This window comes from Trachinotus anak, unplaced genomic scaffold (genome assembly GCF_046630095.1).
Source record: "Trachinotus anak isolate AG129_WGS33_773 ecotype Australia unplaced genomic scaffold, CSIRO_AGI_Tana_v1 ptg000024l, whole genome shotgun sequence".
Lineage (NCBI taxonomy): Eukaryota > Metazoa > Chordata > Actinopteri > Carangiformes > Carangidae > Trachinotus > Trachinotus anak.
The window spans coordinates 7,062,001-7,086,603 of record NW_027273875.1 but is presented as its reverse complement, the minus strand read 5'-3'; the positions used below and the strand labels follow the sequence as shown (position 1 = coordinate 7,086,603).

General features: G+C 39.2%; 2 protein-coding genes and 1 long non-coding RNA gene across 6 annotated transcripts; 2 read left to right on the top strand and 1 right to left on the bottom strand.

Moving 5' to 3' along the window:
* Positions 1–1,088: 1,088 nt before the first annotated feature.
* On the top strand, positions 1,089–11,956 carry il13ra2 (interleukin 13 receptor, alpha 2). Of its 4 annotated transcripts, none has more exons than XM_071461208.1 (10): positions 1,092–1,287; positions 1,603–1,729; positions 2,261–2,412; positions 4,429–4,585; positions 4,701–4,821; positions 5,519–5,703; positions 5,913–6,067; positions 6,781–6,928; positions 10,274–10,391; positions 10,489–11,956. In XM_071461208.1, the coding sequence occupies exons 2-10, from the start codon at positions 1,639–1,641 to the stop codon at positions 10,574–10,576; spliced, it is 1,215 nt and encodes a 404-aa protein (XP_071317309.1). In that variant the 5' UTR covers positions 1,092–1,287; positions 1,603–1,638; the 3' UTR covers positions 10,577–11,956. The 4 variants fall into 4 exon arrangements, with proteins under 4 accessions (XP_071317311.1, XP_071317309.1, XP_071317310.1 ...); XM_071461209.1 differs by having other exon boundaries at positions 1,146–1,287; positions 6,784–6,928; positions 10,489–10,710; XM_071461210.1 differs by lacking the exons at positions 10,274–10,391; positions 10,489–11,956 and adding an exon at positions 8,860–9,811 and having other exon boundaries at positions 1,089–1,287.
* Positions 11,957–13,831: 1,875 nt separating this feature from the next.
* On the top strand, positions 13,832–15,620 carry LOC139607913 (uncharacterized). Its single transcript, XR_011684919.1, has 2 exons — positions 13,832–13,904; positions 13,984–15,620. It is a non-coding gene; the product is annotated as an uncharacterized lncRNA (long non-coding RNA).
* Positions 15,621–16,172: 552 nt separating this feature from the next.
* LOC139607912 (transmembrane protein 47-like) lies at positions 16,173–23,343 on the bottom strand. The gene is made up of 3 exons (XM_071461247.1): positions 23,012–23,343; positions 20,368–20,508; positions 16,173–17,135 (listed from the first exon to the last, which is right to left on the bottom strand). The coding sequence occupies exons 1-3, from the start codon at positions 23,226–23,228 to the stop codon at positions 16,954–16,956; spliced, it is 540 nt and encodes a 179-aa protein (XP_071317348.1). The 5' UTR covers positions 23,229–23,343; the 3' UTR covers positions 16,173–16,953.
* Positions 23,344–24,603: the final 1,260 nt, after the last annotated feature.

The window sequence follows — 24,603 nt, the reverse complement described above, 5'->3', positions numbered from 1 at the left end:
AAAATCATGCATTCAAAAATTTACTTTATTTTTTATTGTATACTTCAAAATATATGGCAGATTTTTATTAATAGATATTAACTATTAATGCATTCATGTCAGCATCACTTTAATGTTGCAGCTAATAAGGTGAGGCTAATTTTACCTACTTGCTGGGTAGATTAATCAATGATTATAAATAATTTAATTGCTTGATTATATTTTGTATTAATAATCTTAATCTGAAGCATAACCATTACCTAAGGATGTCAAATGAATATAGTGGTGTAAAAGAGATGCAGTGGAGTGGAAGTTTTAAGTAGCATGATGTGGAATTACTCAAGTAAAGTACAAGTACCTCAAAATTGTACTCAAGCACAGTAAGTTGTCATCAGCAGCAACCCATTTTCTCCTAAACTTTAGCCAGTTCAATATTTAGGGGAAATATGGAGGATTTTGAAACAAGTATGTCTGAGGTCAATGTCCTGCAGGGAAAAAGCTCAAGTTCAAGTTCAAGAACTCATTTACCATCACAGTGACACCTCAAACAATTAAACGTCTGTGTGTGGGAAGCCAGTGAGGGATTGTGTTCCTATTTTCACTGGCGACTGTTTTTCAGGATACCTTCTGGGATGGGTGGGAATGAGGACTATTACACACACAGATGCCTGCTAGTCATGTCAGGCTGACAGCTACCAAATGAAGTAAGTACTGTTCAGTATGTACAAGGAAAAATAATGTTCATAGGATACAAGTACAAAACAAATGTACTTGTATCCTATGTTGTACAAATTGAAACAAAAGCCTTTGAAAATATAATCAAGGACCAACCTGAAAGGCTTTGTTTCACTGACCTCTTCTGGATGAAAGGCTTAAATCTGGGTCAGACATGGACTTGTCAAGCAAGTTTTTTCTTTCTTTCTTTCTTTTTTTTTTTTTTTTCATTTAAATGATCTAAGGTTATATTATTTGCTGTTATCATTTTATGCCAGGCGTGGCAGCATTTCGGTGGAATGTTGGACAGGAGCCAACATGAAGTGACAAGGGTCTACCGGACGAAACGCTATCTCAAGGAGTAGCGAAATCTCGTCATTTCCCCGCCCCTCCCCGTTGTTCTTCCTCAGTAATCTACACAATAATACTAACCGCAGTACTTACCGATTTCCCGATTAGCAAGAAGGGGGTGGTGGAGGGGGGGTAAGACTTCCACTTGAGCAGCATACATACGGGCCAGTCCACCCTTCATGTGCCAGTCTCCTAAACTTTGCCTGAACCCGCTACAGGGAAGAGCAGCTGTCTTCAGTTCAGGTAAGAAGGCTGCACTCGACATTATTTCAACTGATTACATAGGCTACCACAGGAAAAACCTCGATAACATATAACACCTTTAAGGTGTTTTTTTGTTTGTTTGTTTGTTTGTTTGTTTTTGTTTTATATTTTCATTTTGTTTCATGTTTTCATTTTTTCCCCCCATGCTTTTTAATTCTTTTTTTTATCACCATGATAAACTAATAACGTTACACTTTAGAAGTAGAATTTAAGATGAGCTCACTCAGACAGTACACACTTTGATTCTTTTTGACCATTTTTACATCTTCTTCCCTCTCCATTTGTTTTTTTCAGTCTCGGTTGGGAGCTTGTTTTCTATAGACTATACTGATGGGAAGTAAATCCGCGTTGATCCATCGAGCTACACTGATGCTGCTCTTAATAACCTGGAGGGAACGCATACATTGCAATGGACTGACAGGTTGGCCAAAATTTGTTTACTTCAATTATTCACCTCTCACTCGTTTGCCATTCTTCATTTGTGTATTTGTGTATTCATTTCTTGAATAGCTTTAACCCCCGAAAAAAAAAAAAAAAGGGAAATCATCATGTGATGTATTGAGGGGACCAAATAAAATTGAGTGAAGTCTTGTTTTAATGGGGCGTGTAATAAATTAGTTGTTCTACAGACACTGGGGATGGTTGCCAGTTCAGGTGCGGCTTGCTCCCTGGGGGTTGGGAACAAAAAGGCTCACTTGCGCCAATAAAGTTTTCATACACGATGATGTAAATTTGTCTTGCAGAGTAAAATCGCCTCCTTTTCCTAATCAAAGTTCTTTTGTTCTGTTGTTACTCACTGGAATCCAGTGCAATTACCGGACAACATGACAAGATGATTTTTTTTCTTTTTTTCTTTTCTTGTTTTGCATTGATTCAAATCTGTGGTTGGTATTGTGGTCTGACTGGACATTATCATTCAACCTGTGTGAAGAAATATCCTTTTCACTTGCAGTGGATCCTCCTGAGGACCTTGTGATATTAGACCCTGGCCATCTTGGACATCTTGAGATTACATGGAACCCCCCAGCCAATTTGATCAACATGACTGAGTGCCCAAAACTGTATCAGCTAGAGTACTTCAACACATACAAGGACAGTTGGACTGTAAGTGCTCACTATTCCTACATGGTGTGAGATCCAGGCAAAAAACTAAACTGCTATTTTGTACTTACCTGGTGATCAATCAAGTGATGGTCACGTAACTACAGCAGTAAACAATATGTATGTGACAACTGATAGCATTAAGGAAGAACAATAATAATCCTCAGGCTCCTCTAGTGACCATGAAATGGGCTGGATAGAAAGCCATTTTTGTTGCCTCTTTGGGAGTTGCTTCACATCAGACAACCTTGATTAAATGTTTAAATCTATGTGAAACAATAATGTGTGTCAGTTTTCATATCATGACAAAATTGAAATCTGTCACTTCACTCAATAATCTACTGAATTTAACAGTGTGGATCACTGATTCAGACAAAGCAACTGCTGTAGAAACTTTAGGTTTATTCCTTGATCTGCTTGAATTTATATGACATAAAGATATATTTAAAGATTTATTTTATTTGGGAGAGATGGGACTTGATGACTCATGGGAGTACATTCTGGTTCGCCCCAAAAAAAGCTTTTCATCACTGTGGACATCAGGGGCAAAAGTACACTGAAAGAACCCCATTAGCTGTTAAAGCTCTCCTTTCCTCTTTCTGAATCATAGACTACATCTACACTAGGCTTAACTAAGAAATAATAAACAATAAAATCCCGTAGACCGGCCTTACTTCTGCCCACACAGGGTAGACCAAGCAGGGCTGAAACAATGATACTGAACTGGGTCAGGTTACAATGATGATGTTAACCATCATGTTCCAAAAAACTCAAGACCCAAAAGCCCAACAGAGTCTGTGCTGACAGGAAAGAGTCTTCACTGGAATATTCAAAACAAGCAAAAAAAAAAAAAAACAGGCAGGCAATAGTATAAAGGAGTGGCAGCCAAACCCCTTGTCAAGCAGGCAGGTAAATAGACAGGGAGAGGAATCAGGGAGGGATGGAAACTAAGGTCTTGAGGGCTTGACAATGAGCACAAACACAGTCTAACAACTGGCATCTCTACAGACGGGATGATATGGGTGAGTGGGAGGTCGATTTGATATGTGTCGCCGTGCCGCCGTGCTTTGATGGTGATGGTAAGAATAGCATGCATGTATTTATTGTTAAACTTTCCGGCTTTACAGGGGAGACTTAATGTGCAGCTGTGAAACCAAAGTTGTTCCAAACTTCGAGGCTAATACCCTTCACTTCAAACTGTAGTGTGAAGTAAGACACAGGAGCCCGGCTTTGGTCCTGAGGAGTGCAGCATTTATTTTCTGGCACGCAACCAGACCTGTGCGTACAACATTGCCCTGCCACTTACAGCCACTTCTAACTCGCTGTTATGCTCACTCTCTCTCGCTATTCTTAAAGCAGCCACGCCACTTGTGTAACATTATCTTCATTTGAGTGAAATAGTAATAAATAGCCGTCATGCATGACTGATACATTAGCATAATTAAATTTTACTCATGATCCATGCTGATGAAGATACAAAAAACTAGAAAATGCATCGCAAAATAACATTGTTAATTTTATTGAGATACTCCCAAAGTTTCATGAATCCTGTTTTCAGGGGAGCACACGTCTTGGCTCCCCCATAGTTTCCTCGTGGTTCGCACCGTGTCAGGGGATTGGGGCAGCAGGAAAGATGTCACAATGTCAGAAACAGTAAATGGATTGTGAGAACCATGACAAATGGCTATGAGTAATGTCATGGATATGACAATGATCATGGCGATGTTGTGCTGTGATGCTGTTATTATGACTGTAACTTTGGTGATGATTATGACAAGATTCTGACTATACTTGAATGCTTTGGGACATGATTTTCTCTGGTTACTAGCTGAGGCACCTAATTTTCTTTCTGGCAAGAGTGACTAACAGTGACTAGCTGTGAATACAGGCATACAGGGAAGCAAAGTGGCAGATTATAGCTCATGGAAATTCCCATCTCTATAGGCCTCTCTGTAAATACACCTAAATGTAAACTGTAAATGTCATCTGAATAACAGATTTGTGTTGCTGGATTGACAGGCCATCAGGACACCTAGGAGGTCACACAGTGCCCAGTTTGATCTGATGAAAGACATCAGAGTAAGAGTGTACACCTTGCTAAATGGGCCGTGCACCAACGGCACTATGATCAAGAGTACAAGCTACACTGAACTGGTCCAGAAACCTCCCAGTGCAGGTCAGTCATTGAAGTCTTACGATTGTGATGTTAAAAAAAGAATATAGGGAGATATCAATACGATCCTGGCTGTTTTGGAAAGTGTTTGGAGTTGACATTGATCATTCTACCTCAGGTGTTGCCGGTACCACAGTCAAGGATTTCGTCTGTGTGTTCTATAACATGGAGAACATGGAGTGCAATTGGAAAAAGAACCCAAAGACGCCAGCCAACTCACAGCAAACTCTGTATTACTGGTATGTCCCATGCCCAACAAAGATGTGTTTTTTTTTGTCAGTAGCTACCATAATCTAGAGAAAAATATCTCCTGGATTCCCATGAAATTTTGTACACTGCTATTGCTGATCCCCTGACTTTTCTCTGGTGTCACCAGCAAGTTGACATTTTTAGGTTCGAAGTGAAATGTGTCTGTGTATAACTACAGCATTTCATGGATTGCCTTCAAATTTCATAAAGACATGCCTATTTCCTACGGGATGTATTGTTGCCAGTTTGGTGATCTCCATCTAGAGCCACCAGCAGATTAAAATTTCACTTACTCCATTACTTTGGTTTATGACCAAATACCTGCAAAACTAATGTCATTTCAGTTGTGTGTATTGCTGATGAGTAAATGTTTAGAATGCTAACATGCTAAACTCATATGATGATCATTGTAAATATTACCTGCTAAACATCAGCACTTTAACTTTGTCATTGTTTAGCAAGTTAGATTGACATCCAGCACCAAATAAATCACTTTAAACCATTTTATTTTCACCTCACCACAACTGTTAGGAATCAAAAACTAACTGGAGCCCAACGATTTGGTTTTCTTTATAATTGTCGCTACAGACTTGCCAAACTTCTAGTATCAACTCTCAAAAACAAAACCTGTCTGGATGAATAGATAACAGCATAGGCAGCGTGTCATCTGGTCTGTCTCTTCCCCAGGCACAAAGAACTGGAACAAGCAGAGGAGTGCCCAAAATACATAATTTCAGGTGGAGTCAGGAGCGGCTGCAACTTCACAGGGAAAACTCTTCCTGATTTCACTGATATCAACTTCTGCATAAATGGCTCCTCGCCTGAAGGACCCCTGAAACCAACATTCAGCTCCCTGCAAATCCAAAACCATGGTACAGAAATATTTTCTCTCTGGAGTAGCGCCAGTGCACACTGACTCATTGAGGCTCACTGAGGGTATAGTCATTTTTACCCTCGTGTTTTGAACTTGCATTTGTTGTCTTTACTTGCCCCATTGGAAATCAGCTGTTTGTTTTACTCTCAGATTCCTGTCACAATCTGTAATCTGCATTTTGCCTTCCTTGTTTTGACCTTCATGCAGTGAAGCCTGGAACCACAGAGAAGCTGCAACTGCAGACACGTTCAGATGGGCAGCTGGAAGTAGAGTGGGAGCGTCCTGTTGGGAGGGTTCCTGGACACTGTCTAGAATGGGAGGTGGAACACAGTCAAGAGGCACCTGGTGGAAAGATTGCTTTGGTATGTTTTATCTATTTATTTATGATGAGCCCCCCAAAATCACACTCTTTAATCACTCACTGTATCTGCCAACTAGAGTTTGTTGTGAATGGGCCTAAAAGAGTGATTGCAGTCCTTGCAGTCCTTATTTCCAAGTACACTCCCAGAGTTACTGTGTATATGGAAAATATTTCCATCAGACTCTTCCAGCCATTTGCTTTATTCCCTCTGCATTATTTCTGACATCTGTCTGAAATTATCCTTTCCTCACCACTGCACAATTACTTGACAAGTTACATGTAAATACCAAATTCAGAGTCTAGTATTCAGCCTTATACTTTTTGTCTTTGCAAGCCAGAATATGATTCCCAGTCACACGAATCATGAAATGATCTCACATCTCCAAGCTATAAAAGACAGTGTGGTATTTGATTTGTCACACAAAGATCTCAGCAGCAGTAGCAGTGCAGTATTGACCCTCTAAAATATTTATATTTCATGCTATTTCTTTCTTGGCACTTTTAACTTTAACTTTACACGCTTAACATAATTATTAGACATGGAGGAACATTACAATTCCAGGTAGGCTTGGGGTCACAGACATGGAAGTCCAATATTAAGTCATTTAACCCTGATTTGGCCTGCACTGACCTGCTAGAAGTTTTTGTGTCCCTCTCTAACTCTAACTTGTGTTATATTCAAATCATTTCTCTACTTATTTTTATTATTGACAGCAGAAGATTTTAACCGAACAGACGAGCCTGACTCTGCCCCTCATCCATGACAATGAGAGAAACTGCCTCAGGGTTCGGTCCAAATTGCACAAGTATTGTGTTGACAAAAGCTTTTGGAGTGAGTGGAGTCATCCAAACTGCTACCCAGGTAAAAATGTTTCAGTTTACTACAACAATGCATTAAAAACACCAGTATTCTCTTGTCACTATGTACTAGCAATTACAAAGAAAACCTGAAATTATCATTTCTACCATGAAATCGGTTCATCAGTGTCATATCTAAAGTTCATTTAGGGAAAACTTTTTTGAAAGTTTCACATAAAAGTTTCACAGACATAGAAATGTGAAAAAGAAGGGTGAAAAAGTTTTTATACCATTATGAGTAGAGTTGTCCCAGGATTGATATCGTGGCCTATCCAGGCATAATGCATCATATTAGCTAAAATAACACAGTAAAAAAATCCATTTCTATCATTGCTGCGTCTTCTCCACCTCAGCTGGCTATTGTTGCTGCTCCTCAGGTTAGATAGAAGTACAAAGATTCACTAAGCTCCAATGCTGATGATTGTTAGTAAAGTAGAAAAGAAAAATCACTTTTGCTGATTAAAATGACAAATGTCACCGGTGCTGTATCAGATCAGCTGTTACTAATCAATGTTTGTCACTGCTGTCAGTAGCTGTCAAAGATACAAGAACGTCCACTCTGTAACACTACTCTGCAACAACGTGTGAACTGAGTCTTTCTTTGTTCTCCCGACTGAACTGTCACCCATGTCATATCTGTAATTTAGGTTTATCACTTTATATTTTTGAACCATGGCCTTCAGTACATGGAGCCCCTCAGGGATCATGTAGCGGAAAAAGAAATATTTAGGTGAGAACCCATGAGAACAGATTAATAAACTGAACGTGTGGATTTTCAATTTGAGCACAAGGATTACCATGGATTTCATATATGTACCACCAGCATTTTTTTTTTGCATTTAAACCTCATTTTACAATAACACTTTAGTATAATAGCCTGATATTTTTTGCCTAGGAACACATCGATAAACCAGAGAGGTTGCTTACAGAGAGATTGAGAGACTAATCAAGAAAACCTGTCAAAATTCAGATTTATCATATCAACCAATGCTGCTTCTAGAACACACATGACTGTAAATGTTTTTATAGTGTAGACTACACTTCACAAAGAAGATTATATTTTTAAACAGTGCTTTGCTATAGACGTTACAGTGTCTGGTAGTTTTTGCTTTAGCTGTGCTTCCGCAAGGGTTTGCCAGTTAACCTGCACAGTTTACTAATCTGTTCCCACAGATTCTCGCTTAAATATGTTTTTTCTGCACCATGATCCTTTGGGGCTCCATAGTATTTGGATTGAGAAGCTGATAAAACATATAAAAAACATATATACAAGTCTAATTCAATACCCAATATTAAAAGACTTGTATCAGGATTGGGGCCAAAAAAACTTGATCGGTACATCCCTAATCATGAGTTTAAACTCATGAGAGGGTTGTATTGAATAGTTCCTGAATAATTTATTCAGTGTGTTTCCAGTGAGTAAATAAATTACAATCTAAGATGTGAAGCAGCTTTTTAGTTTAAAGCCACATCAGCAAGTCCTCATGAGTCACGCTAACTTTGTGGAATCCCATCTGGAAGACCCCGATGTCCATATCATAGTAAGATAAATTTTTATTATTTATTATTAATTTTATGATAGTGCTATATCTTCTATTCTAGTGTCAACTTGAATTGATATTATTACATTAGATTTTAAGATTTTCCTCCATACCATTTTCAGTGTTAAAGAGGATTTTGTTTGATGAAGTTAACAATGTGAATCAAAATATTTTCATCTGTAAGATTTTCAGACACTGAGAGCCATAAAAATAGATATGCACTGACAATGACTCATTCTAATGTGCTCTGCATTTCAATATCTAATTTATGTCACTTCCACCATGTGTGTCAGAATAACAAAATATAAGTTCAGGCTTTTACAAAACAAAAAAACAAACAAACAGACATCATAATTTGTGCAAATCTTCTAATCTGTCCTCCTTTTTTCCACAGATCACTAAGTCTGTTGTTCGGCAGGGTGAGGATCATCTGCTATTTAGGCTTCGTACTGCACTGGCAACATCATGACCAAAATGAAATTGAAAGGAAATGTACTGTATTCAATGTAACTATGAATAAATGAAGTGATTAATGTCTTTTTTATTATGAAGATAAATCTATCTTCAGAGAAAACACACAAACTGAAACACTTTTTCATTTTCTCTTTGTGTCAATTTATTTGTGGTAATTTGATTCATTTTTTATTTGTTCGGAAATTTAGACACTGTAGTCATTTGTAGTGGTGTTATTGTAGTATCTATCAAAATCTTTCAAATCTTTATAATTTTATATTGTTTTGAGAGGTTGTATTACATTTTTTGATGTAAATTATTGTAATTATGTATTGAGATACATTTTTCACAGATGTACCATAATAATAATATAACCATAATGTAATAAGAGACTTTTCATCAACCAGAAAGGTAGACAGTAGTGTTTGGAAGTTCAGGTTCCAAATGTGTATGAATACAGCCTGACCTAAAGGTACAGGTACTGAAGGTACTCAAGGTAGTACACTGACTTAGGCACAGGAGAAAAATCTGCCTTTGTTGCACAACTAGTGACTCATGTTGTCTGCCTGTCTATACTATATCCTCATCTCTGCACTTCCCAGGTAAAGGGAATCTATTGCCTAATGTGACCTTTTTTGGTTAAAAGGTTTAAACCGCTGATTTAGCAATTATGATGTAGCTTTTTCTGAGAATGTAGCCGGTTGATTTATGGGACTCAGCTGTTTTTAAGGGGTAACGACTGACTACTTGCCAAATCTCTTGCCAGTTTATGTAGACTTTATTGACTTCATGCTTGTTAAAGTTCCTATTCTCGTTGAAAAATATGGGTGTTAAGCATCTGCATCTGTATCTAAGTGTCATTTTCACAGAATGAAAATTTTGATTAAACTCTGTGCTGGTGTGAGTCTCCTCCTTTGTACTCCAAATGGTTGATAAAGGTGTTCCTAAAGGATCAATATTTAGCCCATGGAAATGTTTATTTCTGCTGACAAGTACAGCGTAAGAGTCTGTTTTTGATTACCTCCAGGTATCTTTTCTGTTGTTTTGGCTCTGATCTCCAGTATAAGTGATTTGAAACAACAACAAACTAAGCATATCCAATGAATTTTTAGACAGTGCCAGAGGACAATGTGGTCTTAAAGTCAATTCTGAAAGTCAGCACCATTTACCCTCATGAGCCTTTTTATGTCCAAATATTGATCTTCTGCTTTGTTTGGACATTTTATTCATGCTGATTCATTGTTGTTTATGTGGATTTTAGATGGCTCGTTGTTGAAAGGTTTATCGATAGATTTTGATGAAGAGATTTGTAAATAAACCTAAAAATAGCCCTTGTGCGTGTGTGTTTGTTTTAGAAATGAGAGAAGTCGCAGCTGAACCACAATGGGATATGGTACCGGTCTACATATATATTGCCATTGCCATCATTGCCATACTGGTGCTGACTCTGTGTGTGGTGGCAGCTCTCAAAGTGTAAGTACAAACATACACGCACTGAGATATACAATGATACAATACTATACAATGAAAATAGAAGATAAGCTCACTGCAGATTGTGCTTCCATTCAAGGAGGAGTTCAAGACAAGAGAAGAAGCCGGACTCTCTGCTCACCACCCTGTTTGCCAGAAATTCTGTTCTTACAGTGTTGGAGGTCTAAAAAGATGAGAAAAGCTGCACATTCATCTGACAGATGTTTTATTGTTTCATTTTTCAGGGTCTCAGATTACACAAATCACACAACTAACATATTACTGAAGATACTAAGTATTAGACTGAAAGTTATTTACAAACAGTATTATGTCATTCCAACATGGTGTACTGTGCTTGCTTTTTTTGTTTACATTTTCCAGCTAATACATACAACTATATGGACTACTCCGTGATTTCATGTTAACTGGACATGTAATGTTAATGGAGAAAAGATGGGTTTTTTACTGTTTGCTACCAAACTTGCCAGCTGAGTTAGTCAGCAGAGAATATTAAGCAGATGTTGTACTTTTAGAAGAAATGACTTATTCTTTGGGAATTTGTGTTTGATGTTTTACTACTTACTTCATGGTTAATCCAGTCAGAATGGGTTCATTTCATGTGTTTCATGTGATAGAGAATTAATTGTTTAATGTCTTTTTCGCTTTTTTTTTCTTTTTCATTTTTTGCCTCAACTCTTGCCAGTTAGTTCAAACAATAAATTTTATTTTTTACGGTAAAATCCAGCACACAGGGATAAAACATGTGAAATGGTTTTGTACTATGTCTTAATTGCACACTTCAAGCCAGTGAAGTCTTTCATTAACTGGAGAGTTTAACTGAAAGAATTTCTTTGAACGGGTTAATACAGAAGAAATTAGTGTGTCAGGGGTCTCATTGCCACAGTTCCTTGCCAGTTTCAGTCATATTTCTTGTTTCTGTCGAAGGGTTTGAATCATAACTCATGACTGCAATGTTTACGTAAGCGTTTTTGTTCAATTACACCAAAGTGCCTCAATTACACCAACTCTTACACCAAATGCACCCGCCCTTCCCTTTGGTACATTTTGTTGTATCAAATAGTCGAGTTGAATGTTGTGTTACTTTTTGATGAGCCCTATATATTATAAAAAGTATCATTTTTAATCTGAACTCATATCCAGGTACCTGACTGTCTACTCTTAACAACTCAGACAAACCCTTACTGTATTTAATTACACAATATTTAGTGTTTTGAATTAACCATCTTCATCAAAATAATTGCAACTCAACTGCTGTCACTTCTATCAGTATGGATCTAAATGTTGTGAACTCTGATGACCTTTTATATGTACTCTAATACTGCCTGTTATGTTATGGAAAGATATTGACCGAATGTATTTTACACAGTATAATGGTTAATGGGATTTTTGGGTGTATGGTGTCCTTCATCCTCAGTATTTCATGGACAACATTTGATATGTGTTTATAGGTTGTAGAAAATTAAGTTGCAGTAAATTAATTATTTACTGCAACTTAATTCCTGTTTCATTTTATGGCCTATTTCAAATAAATCCTGCTGTTGAAGTTACCATGAGCTGTCGTACTGGAAATTATTTCAAGAAAGTTAGTTCATGAATATTAAGTGGGTACAATTACTTTGGAAGTTTCTGCCTCAGATGAAAATGTGTTATTCAGGAGAAAAGGGGGAGACAGTAGCTGAAACTCTACTGTGAACAACAGAAACAAACATGAAGGGGTAATTTGCTTTTTAAAATGAAAATGCGTCTGTGGAGATATCAAAGAGATCAGTATTTAACGTCTGCGCAACCATGTTCTCATGAATAGCTGGAATCTCTGTGTTGTATTTGTTATCAGTGCATCATGTTTGTATAACCAGTCAGGAGCAGTGGGTATACTCACTGCTGCACTTTGTACATACTTTTGTAGCCGTCTTATCAGATTGCTTTGAACATAAAGAGCCATGATATTTCCCAACCTCCCACCCTGCAAGACAAACGTTTGTGTGAATGACTTTATCACACAGTACCTCTAGGGGTCTCCACTTGCAAGGTTTGCTGCAACTTCTGCACTAGTTATAGAAGAACAAGCTAACATGCTGTATTTTTATATGTGTCAATTATAGCTGTGTTTGTATAAGATGGAAAAAATGTGTTTTATGTACAGCAACACATTATGTACATGGTATATGATGCTGTGGCCCATAGATAAAGACAAAACTGATGAACAAATGCCAGCAAATTAAACTGTTAAACGGTACGCCAGTATTGTGGAATGTGACAGGCAGGGCAGCATTTGTCAAAGATACATGGCAGTATAATGCTATGTATGGTAAAATAACCTGTTATGGTGTTTACCCAATTTTCTTGTGTAGATAACCCACATTTGTTATGAATATAGTATATAGTTAGGAACAGGTGACACTTCATTTTTGCTTTGCTCATGATGCCCTCCAGTGTCCAGATAATATATAACACCCACCACCTTCATAAATTAAATAGGTGGTATTTTCAGTGGATTATCTTGTGACCTCCAGATTAAAATATCATGTAAGACATATTTGTATTATTCAATGCTTCTTCATACTAATATTTTTTATTTAACCTCTAATCAGCATGTTCTGGCACATGTGAATCTGATGAAGTGGTTATGATGTCACTAGCCATTTTGTTGTAAACATGATCTCTCATTACCTTAAGTGCAGGTGTTTGCCTGATGAAGACCAGAGCATTGTCAACAAAGCTGCAGGACAGCTGTGGTTCAGTGTGCAGGAACATGCTCCCTGCTCTTAGTTAACACAGACTACGCTGTTCTGTTGATACTCTACACACTGATCTCACCAAACTGACTGAAGAACACATCAAATTAAATTTTTAGAATTTCCACTCCATGACAGTTTCTTTCATGTTGGGAAAGTAACCATCTGACTCCAGGCTGACTGCTGTTTTTGGGTGTTTGATCCAACATTCATTGACACCCACAAGGTCAGCAGCTGATGGCTTCCCACAGCAGGTCGCCTTGCCCATATTTGATTGTCCATGTGCCTATGTGTTTCTATGTGTAGTTGTGTATCTCTCTTTTCTACTTTATTTGGCTCATTATAATAAAAAAAAACATTCTTATAAAATTAATCAGTAGAGAAAGAGTGAGAGAAACTGTAATGAATCACACACACACACACACTGATATTTCTCATGTGTGTGTCATGTGTGAAGCACACAAGTGTTATTCATGTAGCTTCACCGTTGTATTTACACCTGGTTGTGCTGCTGGTTTATCAGGACCAGAGGGACTGCAGAGCAGCAAGAGCTGATAGTGGAGTAGAAGTGAGTAACCTTTTTGAGGTTAATATGTAATTTTGGTGGAGCCAAACTAGATGGAGGATTGGTAGGAGGGTAATGTATAGCCCAGGTGTTCTGTTACTTTTCAGTCCATTTATCTGCCTCACTGGTCTGCTGACCCCAGTCTGCCGAGGACTTCCACTGCTGAGGATCACATGAGGAGCTGCACCACTTCAGGTTTGCATTCATAATTTTCTGGGATTTTCAGTGAATCTTTGAATCATTTTATCACTAAAACACTAATCTCCCTCCTCAGGCGACAAGGTGTCAGAGCCCATGTTTGTCTCTGTCCCCCAGGCTCAGTAACTGGAATCTGTCCCTGCAGAGTGAAAGCGTGCAGGGCCTGGCTGGTTACTGCACCCAGGGGCCAGGCTGCTCTCCGAAGGCCAGATCATCTTCACTACAGATACAATCCATTATATGAGATTCACAATCAAATGTAACTAGAAGTGTTATCTGTCCTGACAGCTGGAGTAAAAGATTGTTCTTGCTTTGGTTTTGTTTCCTTTGCTGACTTACAGCAAGTGAATCTAATCCTCTACAGCAGAGGGAAAATCTGTCGTCATATCCAAAGTATCCAGAGATGAGAGAATGTAGCAGCAGCTGCAGAGGCACAGAATCGTTCTCAGCTGTACACCCATGAAAAAATATCTTATAATCTTATGATATACAGTTATTATATATCATTACAACCATTCTGGGTTGTTGCTTCAGGTCAGTCTTACTGGAGTCTGGTGCTTTTTTTTGTGCCTATTTAGGCCTAACAATCTCAACCTCAGCCCAGCATGCAGGCGTCAAGTTTGTTTTCCTGTATATTTTACTAATCTTTACATAAACAAAGACTTAACGCTTCATATTTTTTCTTGACCTTATCTGACGTGCCTTTATTTTCATAGAGCACAGAGAAGGAATCAAAAATAAACACACCAGTCTAAACTGCTTTTGGATCAGCACTTTTCAGTTAAACAATTTTTGCTCTAGTGTTTTTTTATTACTCTCTCCTGCTCTCACAGCCTCACAGCTCCAGATATTATGGAGCCTGATCACCAGGTGGAGGAAGATGGTAGAGTTAATAGTGTGGGTGTGGTCAAACGTGGCAGAATTAATATATTTACTGTAAAACTTGACCAATGCCAACATACTGCTTCACTATGCAGAGGCATGCAATGCAGAAAAAGCTGTAACTGTGTAGGGGGAGTGCTTAGAATGAAGACCCACTGAAATTTTGACCTTTGACCTTTACAATACACCAAAATTAGAAAGTGCATAATTTTAAAACTTCCTTGCTCTGGGAAATAGATTTGCATATTATGTGGATCTACGGATGCAGCGTGTGTGTGTGTGTCCTGAAAGTTTTTAAACATTCTTCTACAGTGGAATACATTTATTTTTTAGATGTCCTGAGTCAATGTTAAACTTGTTTCAAGTGCCAAGCCCCCTCGCTGTCAAAACACATTCCACTTTATGATCTAATGTTCAACTAAAGACACGTGTCCAGTGTGTGGGACAACAACGTAATGTGATCAAATCTGTGTCGTGGTTTACAAACTGTATTATGTACCATCTCTGCCAGCCTGCCATGTAACCACATCACCTTTGACAAGTAAGTCACATTTCAAAGATTCCCGGGAGGTCACTGCTATTATAAGACAACCACTGACCCGGCACCTCACACACCTACCACACCATTACACCATTCACAGGAGCAGAGCGTCGGGTTAACACTGTGCAGTATTTTGTGCCTTTTTCTCTTGGAGATTCTGCTTGTGGTGTACGTATTGTCCACAGCTGGGGAGTAAGTGTTCACACTGCTGCAGCTGCGGAAATCCCCTCCCAAAGATTCTTTAACCAGCTGTTGCAGTTTGAACTTGGGTTTGAGTTTATAAAAAATTTTTTTTAAAAAGTGTGTACAGGGAGACGTCACACCAGGCTGCTCAAGTGTGGCAGTGCCTTCTGTTTCAGACAAAAGATTTTTTAAAATTTGCCTTTCCTAAACAAACGTATAGAAATGAACAGCCTAAACCATCTATTGATCTGCAAACTACAAGGTAAAAAATAAAAAAGATGATGTTTTCATATTTTTCACAATTAATAGTGGCTGTCATGTTTTGTAATGTTTAATAAACTTCACGACATATAGTAAAAAAAAAAAAAAAAGTCCACATTTATCTATTACAAGCATGACAGCGTAGTAAAAATGTCCCACCTAATTATATAATAAGGACATGTCAGTTCTCAGGCAGTTGTAAAGTTTTACTGCCGGACATGTGGCTGACAATAAAAAATTTTATGTTTCTAATCATGTTTCAACCAGAGGTAGCTTGATGTGGCCTCCTCTGAGGAATGCATAATAAAAATATAAATTTTATTTGATTCCTCCCTGTCTGAAAAACGGGGCGTGTCAGGATGACACATCATAGCACTGAAAACAATAATTCACACTACTCCCAAAACTACTGTTCTTTATTCAGGATTTTCCTTCATGTAGAAATACTTTGTACACATTTACATTTTTCCTTTGAGACAAACTAGTGTGAGTTTCCAAACAAACTACAAACACTCAATAGCTCCAGCATATATCAAAAGCTGACTAATTTACACTTCTAATGTCAGAAGGTTTAGCTTTACTAGATATGTTTCAGCTAGAAGACATGGAGGGACAAGGTCAGGTCTTCAATATTTATAAAGTGGGAAATGATGCCATAAATACATAAACAACAAGCTTGTCCTCATGAAATTCTACAAAAAGAATTTAAAAAAAAGGAAATGTGGAGATAAGTCAGTCCCTTTCAATGTTCAGCCACTGCACAACCACGTCTGTGCTGAGAATCTACTGTCCTGTTTCTCTGACAATAGAGAGATCCAGGTCAACGTGCTCTGGAAACGTCCAGAATCGGAAGCTCGTGCCTGTCCAGAAAGCTCTCTGCGCTTTAGCTCTGCCGCCTCACCGCTGATACCGGCAGGGCTGAGGGACCCGTGAGCTGCATGTGTGGGGAGGGGGGAGTAGGGCGGTGGAGGTCCTATTCAAACGGCCCTGGCCTAAATTAGGCCTTCACAACCTGTCTAAAAATAACAGAGAGAGCAAGACAGCAAGAGAAGGAGAGAAACAGTCTGTGCTCACAAATGCATTGGCCATGTGCAGAGTGAAGAGAAGTAGCACGCCTCCCGTATGGGAACTTGCGCATGTGTGTGTGTGTTTATGTGTGTATTTCCAGCAGCGGAGGACTCAGTACATTGCATCCTCGTATATGTCCGTGCGCAGGCAGAAGAGGATCCCTCCGCCCAACATAAAGATGGTGGCTCCCCAGCCGAGCCCATAGCCCCAGTTGAACTCGTGATAGGTCTGAAGAACCGTGCCGTCGATGAACTTGATTGGGTAGAGGACCAGAGCGCAGGCCTGCAGAACCACTGGAGCCAAAAGAGAGTCAAACATAAGATGTTGTTGTTTCTTACAGACGTAAATTCTTCCACCTCTCCACCTCTCGTTCCAGCTTCTCATTTATAAAAGATGAGCCGATTTTTCTAGTCTTAGTAAGTTGAACATATCTGGGGTTTGGACTGGAGGTCAGACAGAGGAGTAATGAGGAGACATCACCTGGAGCTTCAGCATTTGTCATGACTCTGACATTTCATAGACCAAATGATTGAGCAATTAAGAAAGATAATCATGTGCACATTAATCAGTGATGAAAATATTAACTAGTGGCAACCTTACTTACCACCATCAATACACCACTATAAAACTTACAGTTCTGTTGATATTACCAGCACTACAATTGCTCCACTTCTGCTACCAACACTACTCAAATGTTATTAATCACCCTTAAATACTGTACTACTACAGTATTTGTAGTATTGATAGTACTAATAAATAGTGTACAATTTCTAATATGCAGTCTGCCTTGTGAAAATATAAACTTTAACTTGTTTTTTTTTTGTCTTATTCTAATTGTTATTATTGCACGAGTCTTTTTTTAGCACATCCTTCCCCCACATTTCACTGTACTGAAAGATCTACAACTGCTGCCACCATACTGTATTACTGTTGCAGGAACCATAAGATCTATAACTGTAGGTTCTGCCTGTTTTATTGTGTCTTCTCTGCACAAATCTGATTTATCCCTCATTTTAGTTCTGCTGCTGTGAATGCTCCTGTTTTTTCTTCATCACGTTAGCACTTAAATCTTTATTTGTTAAACCTACAAAGTTTTCTTTCAACCTACTAAAATGCTTTTGTCCAACTTTGATTGTAAGTTTTTTTTTCTAGATTTAAAAGATCAGACTTTTTCTTTCTTCTGGTTCACCTCGTTTTACACCTTAATAAAGAGTAGGTTTGTAATTTCAGAAATTGCAAGCCATTTAGTCCATAGAAATGCACCACTCAAGTGAAAAACATGTAATGGTAATGGCCTTGCTCTTGTAAAAACACACATCTGACAACTAACACGCTGTTGTAAACGCAGAGGTGTGACTGTGGCTGGTTATGAAAAGAGACTGAAGGATGAAAAGAGAGAGGGATGGTGTTTTTCAGAGTCTGCAGAGATGCTGCAGAGGTGAAGGTAACCTTCTGTCTTCTTCAATTCAGTGTTATAAATAAATGGGTGGGCAGCTAAAGGTTTATTAAACAATAGTAAAATAGTTTAACCTTGAGGGATTCAAAAAAAAAAAGGTTCTGTCACAAGATGAAGCATATGTTTTAGCATTAAAATGTATTTCTATTTCTCTTCTAGTCTGGGAGCTCCATTAAAAGACAAAAACACTTTAACAGGAGGATAATCTCTGTATGACACATCTCCCTGTGGGTTTCTTGTTCACTGACTGACTTAAACAGCACATTTCCGCACCCAAAAGTTAAATCCGTGCAGTTCCTTTATTTTGTGAAATGTGGAACAGTTTTATAACAATCATCATTATTCTTTTGACCTTGAAACAAAAAGACTTTGTCGCTTCCACCTTCGTGAATCATTTTACCTTTAAATCATTCAGCACCTTGCACTACCGGTGGTAAATGTGTTGGCGTCATTGTGAGCGTACGTGCATGTGTGCGATCAAAGGCGTACTGTGGTCCGCTCTCACACTAGTTCCTTTGCGTGCATGCTAGGTGACTCCTGAGGAGAGGCCTGTGTGCAACTATGGCTCCACCCTTCCTTCCTACAGGATCAAGCAGTGGGTGTGCAGGAGGACCGGTGGCAGCGCAAGAATGTGGCGGTGTTGATGGGGGCCAGACTGAGCTCGCAGCCCGCTGAGGTCATATTTCTGGACAGAAAATAAATACCACACAGCCACAGTGTTGCCAAGGGGCATTTAACAACCAACCATTCTGCTGCTGCTGCGCTGACAACTGTGTGCCTGTATGGAGAACTTATTCTCGCCAGGATCTTAAAGCAATTACACACAGGAAAGGATAACACTGCATTCCCACGCTCATTCAGTAAATGGCTTATAGTCAGAGACGTGGCCATTAAGTCGACTGCTCACACTGGTCCTTTGTGACTGATGTTTTCAGGGACAGAACAAGAAAACAATCCCTTACATTTCCTTCAAAGATAGATTTGACATTTGACTGCACAGTTTGACAACAAATCTGGCTGTTCCATCCATTCTCTGTAATCCTCACACCGTGGCTTTGAAACAATGGAGACAACATAAGGATGTTGGGGTTGCAGAGGATTTTATCAGACAAATATTAAGGCAGTGGTTTGGCTGTCTTAGAAAAGTGCTTCCTTATGGAGGAGTTTCCGTAGATGAGAAGACTGATACCACTCTCATGTCTGTCTCTTAAATGTGTGCTACAGAGCCCAAACACTGCAAACAGAGGGAAACAGCTCTGTCCAAAGGTAACAAAATCTAACCAACAGATATAAGAAAGGTATCAGTGTTCCCATGTCCAGGAACTCAGTGTATGAGGGCCAAATATTCCTTTAAGTTATGATGTAAAACTGCAGGAGGAGGAACATTAATTGTGATACATAACAGGATGTCTGCTTTTTATATCATCCACTTTTATTTTGGAAAGTGGTAAAAATGGAACTGGGCACCAGTTAAGTAGTGGTGAGTGGTTAGTGTTTCATTGCTGTTGTTGAAGTAAAGTAAGCACAGGCTCTGAGTCAGTTACTACAATGCCTGTATAGTACATGGAGAAATGTATCTCTATTGCTAAACCTTTCACTTTAATTATATGTTTTATAGATATAACCTCAAAATGTGTTTTCAACCAGGGGACCTTCTCACAAAGCAGGCATGAGAAGTCTAACTGTGAGGCAGTGCTGGGTGAGGAGTCTGTGGTTGTTTTTTTAATTTCACTCTGTGACTTCACTGTGTCGGTAAATCTGCAAATTCTGCGGCTACTTTTTCTTGGCTCACGGGCGAGCAGCTCCCCAGACTCCACACCACAGAAAACATGAGCTCAACCAGCAGGCCTCCTTCAGCTGCTTCTTTTCTTCTGCACCCTTTTATTTAATGTGAAAAAAAAAAACACTGTCTATATGGAAATTGTTGTGGTTGTGGTGAAAGCATATGCACCATCTTTCTGTTTCCAGGGGTATGATGTGTTGGAACACTGGATAAACATTCGTACAACGTGAGAAAGTGGAGATGTTTTAAGAAGGAGGGGGTGATGGTAAAGAACACAAAGACATACCTGCAGTGAAGAGGAACACAGCCACGGTGCGGTAGTGGTGTCTCTGTGTCCCTCGGCACAGAGAAATAAGGGCCACCAAAAAGGCCACCAGAGTTGCCACGGCACCGGCCACCAGCAGCACCAGGGTGGCAATCTGCCAGTCTGCAGGAGGGGACACATGCAGGTTAGAGTGGAGCATCCCACCCAAAAACAAAAGCTCGATTCACAGGACAGCGCTGTTGAATTGAACCGCTGTGCTGACAAACACAAAACAAGAGCTAATCCCACACAGTGAAGTGAGTGAAGCAGAACAAACTCAGGCCTGCACGACACGCAGGCTCCATCAGGAACGCACGTAACAAGAACCTGATCAGTAGCTCAGCAGTCACAGTGAATCGATTAAATATGCAAAATGTATCATCTTTTTCGTGTTTCATTTATAGCATTTAGAAGGCAAAGCTCCAGTACAAGTTGATAGTTGATGAAGTTTTTTGTGGTTGCCAGCCTGTTCCATGTCGCTTCAGCCATGGCGGCTTTTTAACAGCACACTTATTCTATTTACTTCAAACAAACTGCTCCTGCTGGAAAAGTAAAACTCATTGCTCCCAGTGCGTCAGAGGATTCTTCCCTGGAAATATCAACACAGCGCTCGGTTGTTAAAACAGCACATTTTAAAGTTTGTTTTTTTTTTTTTTGGGCTGAGCTTTAGTCTTTATTCAGAAAAACACTGATAAAGAGTCTGAAACCAGAAATGTATTCTGCCATCCCTGCCTGCATTGAGTATTCCCTCTTTGATGTCCCACTTATCACTGTCAGGAGGAAGCCAAACCTCAAAAGACTCGACTCAAAAGGAAAATTTGCATTTGATGAAGCGAACAAGCTCAGCGAACAATCTTTGCTGGGTCTGTGTGTGTGTGTCTCTTTCTGAGCTCCTGATTGACTTTTCTTCAGGATGGTTAAAAAAAATATTTCTACAATGACATGTGAACTCGATTTGATTTATTCTTCAGAAAAGACTTTTCCATTATGTGGTTATAATTTTGGTTTTGACTAAAAAAAGAATAAAACAGCCTCAGAAGTATGTTTTTCTGTCACTCACCGAGACTGTTTTCATCTACATCACTTTACTCACCTGCAATTTGCCCTGTATTGAAACGTGCCTGTCAAATTACATCACTCCAAAGATGAGCTGAAATTTAAGACTCTTGGGATAGGTATGTATGTGCATAATAAATCTGCTTTGCCTTTTTGGTGAACTGCACCTTTAACCCTGACACACCCCTCCACTGCTGCTTTAATGAGCTCTGCAGACACTCAAAATGACAAACCCGCCTCCTATTCACCCCAACACATTCCACAATATCAGAGCGCGGTCCGTCACAGCCGGCCTGTGTTTGCCTCTTTGTAGCTGTGCATGTTTTTGTCTGTGAGAGTAGAAAATGTGCAGCAAAAGTCGCTCCCTCCTGTCAAAATAAACAAAAATCATATTCCAATTAGGACAAAACCACTGATTTCAGCCTTCTAGTCTTTTTTGCAAATATTTTAACAGCCAGCTACTGTATGTTTAACAGGGCTCCACTGTACCAGCCACCAGACAAATGCTGGTAAATCCGGTACATTTAATACGGATTTCCTCCCCCGGTGGGGAAAGTAAGGGGGTCGGGGGTGTAAACACTCCTGTCATGTGGCTTCTCTGCTTGACAAAAGGCAACCTGGTGGGTCCAGGCCTGGTGAGGTGGGTGACGGGGAAGATGCTCCATGTGTCTCTTCATGTCCCCTCAAAGCCTTCTGGTGGCTGGGGCGTGTTAACCCTTTGTGTGCCGAAGGGATTACAGTATGTTTATGTTTCTACAGCATGTGAGCATTGTTTTTCCTGTTATTTCCTACCCTACACACGAGAACCCACATTGAATTCACCAATAAAGCATGTTTGATCATTCCTAAAGAATTAAACTGATTCACCAGCCGTTTATGACTGATTCATTACTCACAGCACTGATGAAAAGTGCGGTGACTATTACTTACTCAACATGGTCTCAATTCAAACTCTTGTTTTGTGTTCGCTCGTGAATCAGTCAAACCACGCTGGCTGAGCTTAGCATCAGTGTGTTTGTCATAGTGACACCACGTCACTGCTCTGGTATGAAGAGAGGGAATTTATCAGCAGCACTAGAAACCATGAATGCCTGGACAGAGACCAAGAGGCCAACAAACTCTGCCTGAGAGCTGATGGCCATAGCTGCCAGTCTGATGTTCAACAAATGCTCCTCTTTGTTTGTTTCAAACTCTGGATGTGCAGCCTCTTTGTGGCTTTAAAAGCATAACCTGAAAGCAAGCCACTGATAACATGCTAGTTTAAAACCACTCTCCACAACTTAAGAGAGTTATGGTGTATTGCTGGAAAAAAAATCTGCTCTCCCTAAAAAGTGCTTCACTACAGTAGTTCAGCCTTGAGACTTCAGTTTTCTATGTAGCACATTTTTAAACATCATCCTACTCTGTGCAACAGGTCGAAAACTACAGCAGTTTTTTTTCCACTGTGTATTCTCCACCAAAATAACAGCAGCACAGCCCCACGACCGAGACTTATAAACAACAAAACAATAAAAATGTAAAGATTCACCAGAAGGTGCAAAATAAACAAAACAGAAACAATGATTCCTACCAGATGTGAGGGTGGAGAAGCAGCTCCACTCAGCCTCCTCTGTCGGGTGCCGTGCCTCGGACTGGGAGCAGGACTCCCACAGAGAAAGGGAGAAATGCTCGGCAGTGACCCAGGCTGGGCTCAGCAGAGCCACCAAGTCCAAACACAGCGCCAGAAAGACGCACAGCAGAGCGATCAGCTTGAAGGGTCGGAACACATACACCTCATTCACAGACATCTTCTCAGGGAAAGATGGACACCGCTGCAGGTCAGGCTCTGGCAAATCAGCTCGCTGGAGGTCCGTGTGCGTCCTCTCCCACCATAGCCTTCACTGCTTTTGTGTGTGTCCAGCTGGTAAAGTTTAACGGGACACTTCCGGTTAGATCGGGTTTTCAAAATAATTGTTCTTGTGCTGGGTCAGGTGAAGAAGAAATTGTGTTTTGGGGGGTTTTCTGGTTTGTTTTTTTTTTTTTTTTTAAATTTTTTGTGTCCCCAGTCTTCTTCTATAAAATAATAAACTGCACTTTAAGAGTTGTAGGATTTAACTATATATTGCTATTATAGTGTTATCCAGTTAATATTTAGTGATTGTTATGCATTATGGTCTGATCTGGTGGTCTTATTTTGACTGCCAAAAATTCAAAGCAAGACAGCACATAGTTTAAATGAATATTATGTCAGTTCTGCTGCACTTAGTCGAGCGACAGTCTCAAAATGTTATTGAAGATTTTGGGTTCCTCATGTTACAGCACAAACTAAAAAAGAAAGTATCAAAGAAAGTAAAAAATAAGTTAAGACCAACAAAACAATTGGTAAAAGGGATTAATCACAAAACATGATGCAAATCAAGAATACAGTTTTAATTCTTTAAATAATAATCCCAAGTCAAAGTTATTTTGTTTCAGTGTTACATATAAAGGGCTGATGTGTCCCTCCCTCTTTACCTCTGGGAAAAATGACATCCACACATAATATAAATATAAATATGGAAAAAGTCCTGCTCAACCAGATCCCAGCGTCAAGTTTGGTGCTTTTATTTTGAAAGCCAGATTAGGAAAGCGCTACCTCTTTGAAAGTATCTGCGTGTTTTTAGAGGGTCGGAAAGTGAAGTCAGTGAAGACAAAGAGCTAGACATTTAACAAAGAAGATCAGATCATCGAAATGCAGAAAGTCATGTTATACAGCGCAGTATACGTAGTATAAATATGACTGGAGCAACAAAAGTAATGCCAAATCACACCTAAACAGAGGATGCATTCAAAGTAGCCTCAATCAATCGTATAATTACATTATATGTACTTAGACTCAAAGTAACCCATATTTCCCACTGTAAAACAAACTTATTGCAGATATGACACTTTCAAAAATGAAAGAAATGATTCTGATATATGCAACAAAAAACATTATTCATACACCAAAATGTATAGAAAGACAAAATAATGGTGCAAACACTTTCCAACATCTCAGGTTAGACAATATTGGAGTGTGGACTTAAAGGGCCAGTACATATTTTTTGACATAAGGTGGTATGACCTTATGTCGTGCTACTAATGTATGGACATTAATTCTGTCTTAATAGACTGTGGTTGGACAGTAACTCTTAGGCTTGTGGT

What these genes read in the sequence shown, in the direction of transcription:
- il13ra2 (XM_071461208.1), top strand. Translation starts at nt 1,639, where the DNA reads ATGGGAAGTAAATCCGCGTTGATCCATCGAGCTACACTGATGCTGCTC. An exon ending in ACATTGCAATGGACTGACAG is followed by an intron (nt 1,730 to 2,260) that starts GTTGGCCAAAAT and finishes TTTCACTTGCAG; the next exon opens with TGGATCCTCCTGAGGACCTT. An exon ending in CAGCAAACTCTGTATTACTG is followed by an intron (nt 4,822 to 5,518) that starts GTATGTCCCATG and finishes TCTCTTCCCCAG; the next exon opens with GCACAAAGAACTGGAACAAG.
- LOC139607912 (XM_071461247.1), bottom strand. Translation starts at nt 23,228, where the DNA reads ATGTCTGTGAATGAGGTGTATGTGTTCCGACCCTTCAAGCTGATCGCT. An exon ending in CTTCTCCACCCTCACATCTG is followed by an intron (nt 20,509 to 23,011) that starts GTAGGAATCATT and finishes CCCCTCCTGCAG; the next exon opens with ACTGGCAGATTGCCACCCTG. An exon ending in TGTGTTCCTCTTCACTGCAG is followed by an intron (nt 17,136 to 20,367) that starts GTATGTCTTTGT and finishes TTTTGGCTCCAG; the next exon opens with TGGTTCTGCAGGCCTGCGCT.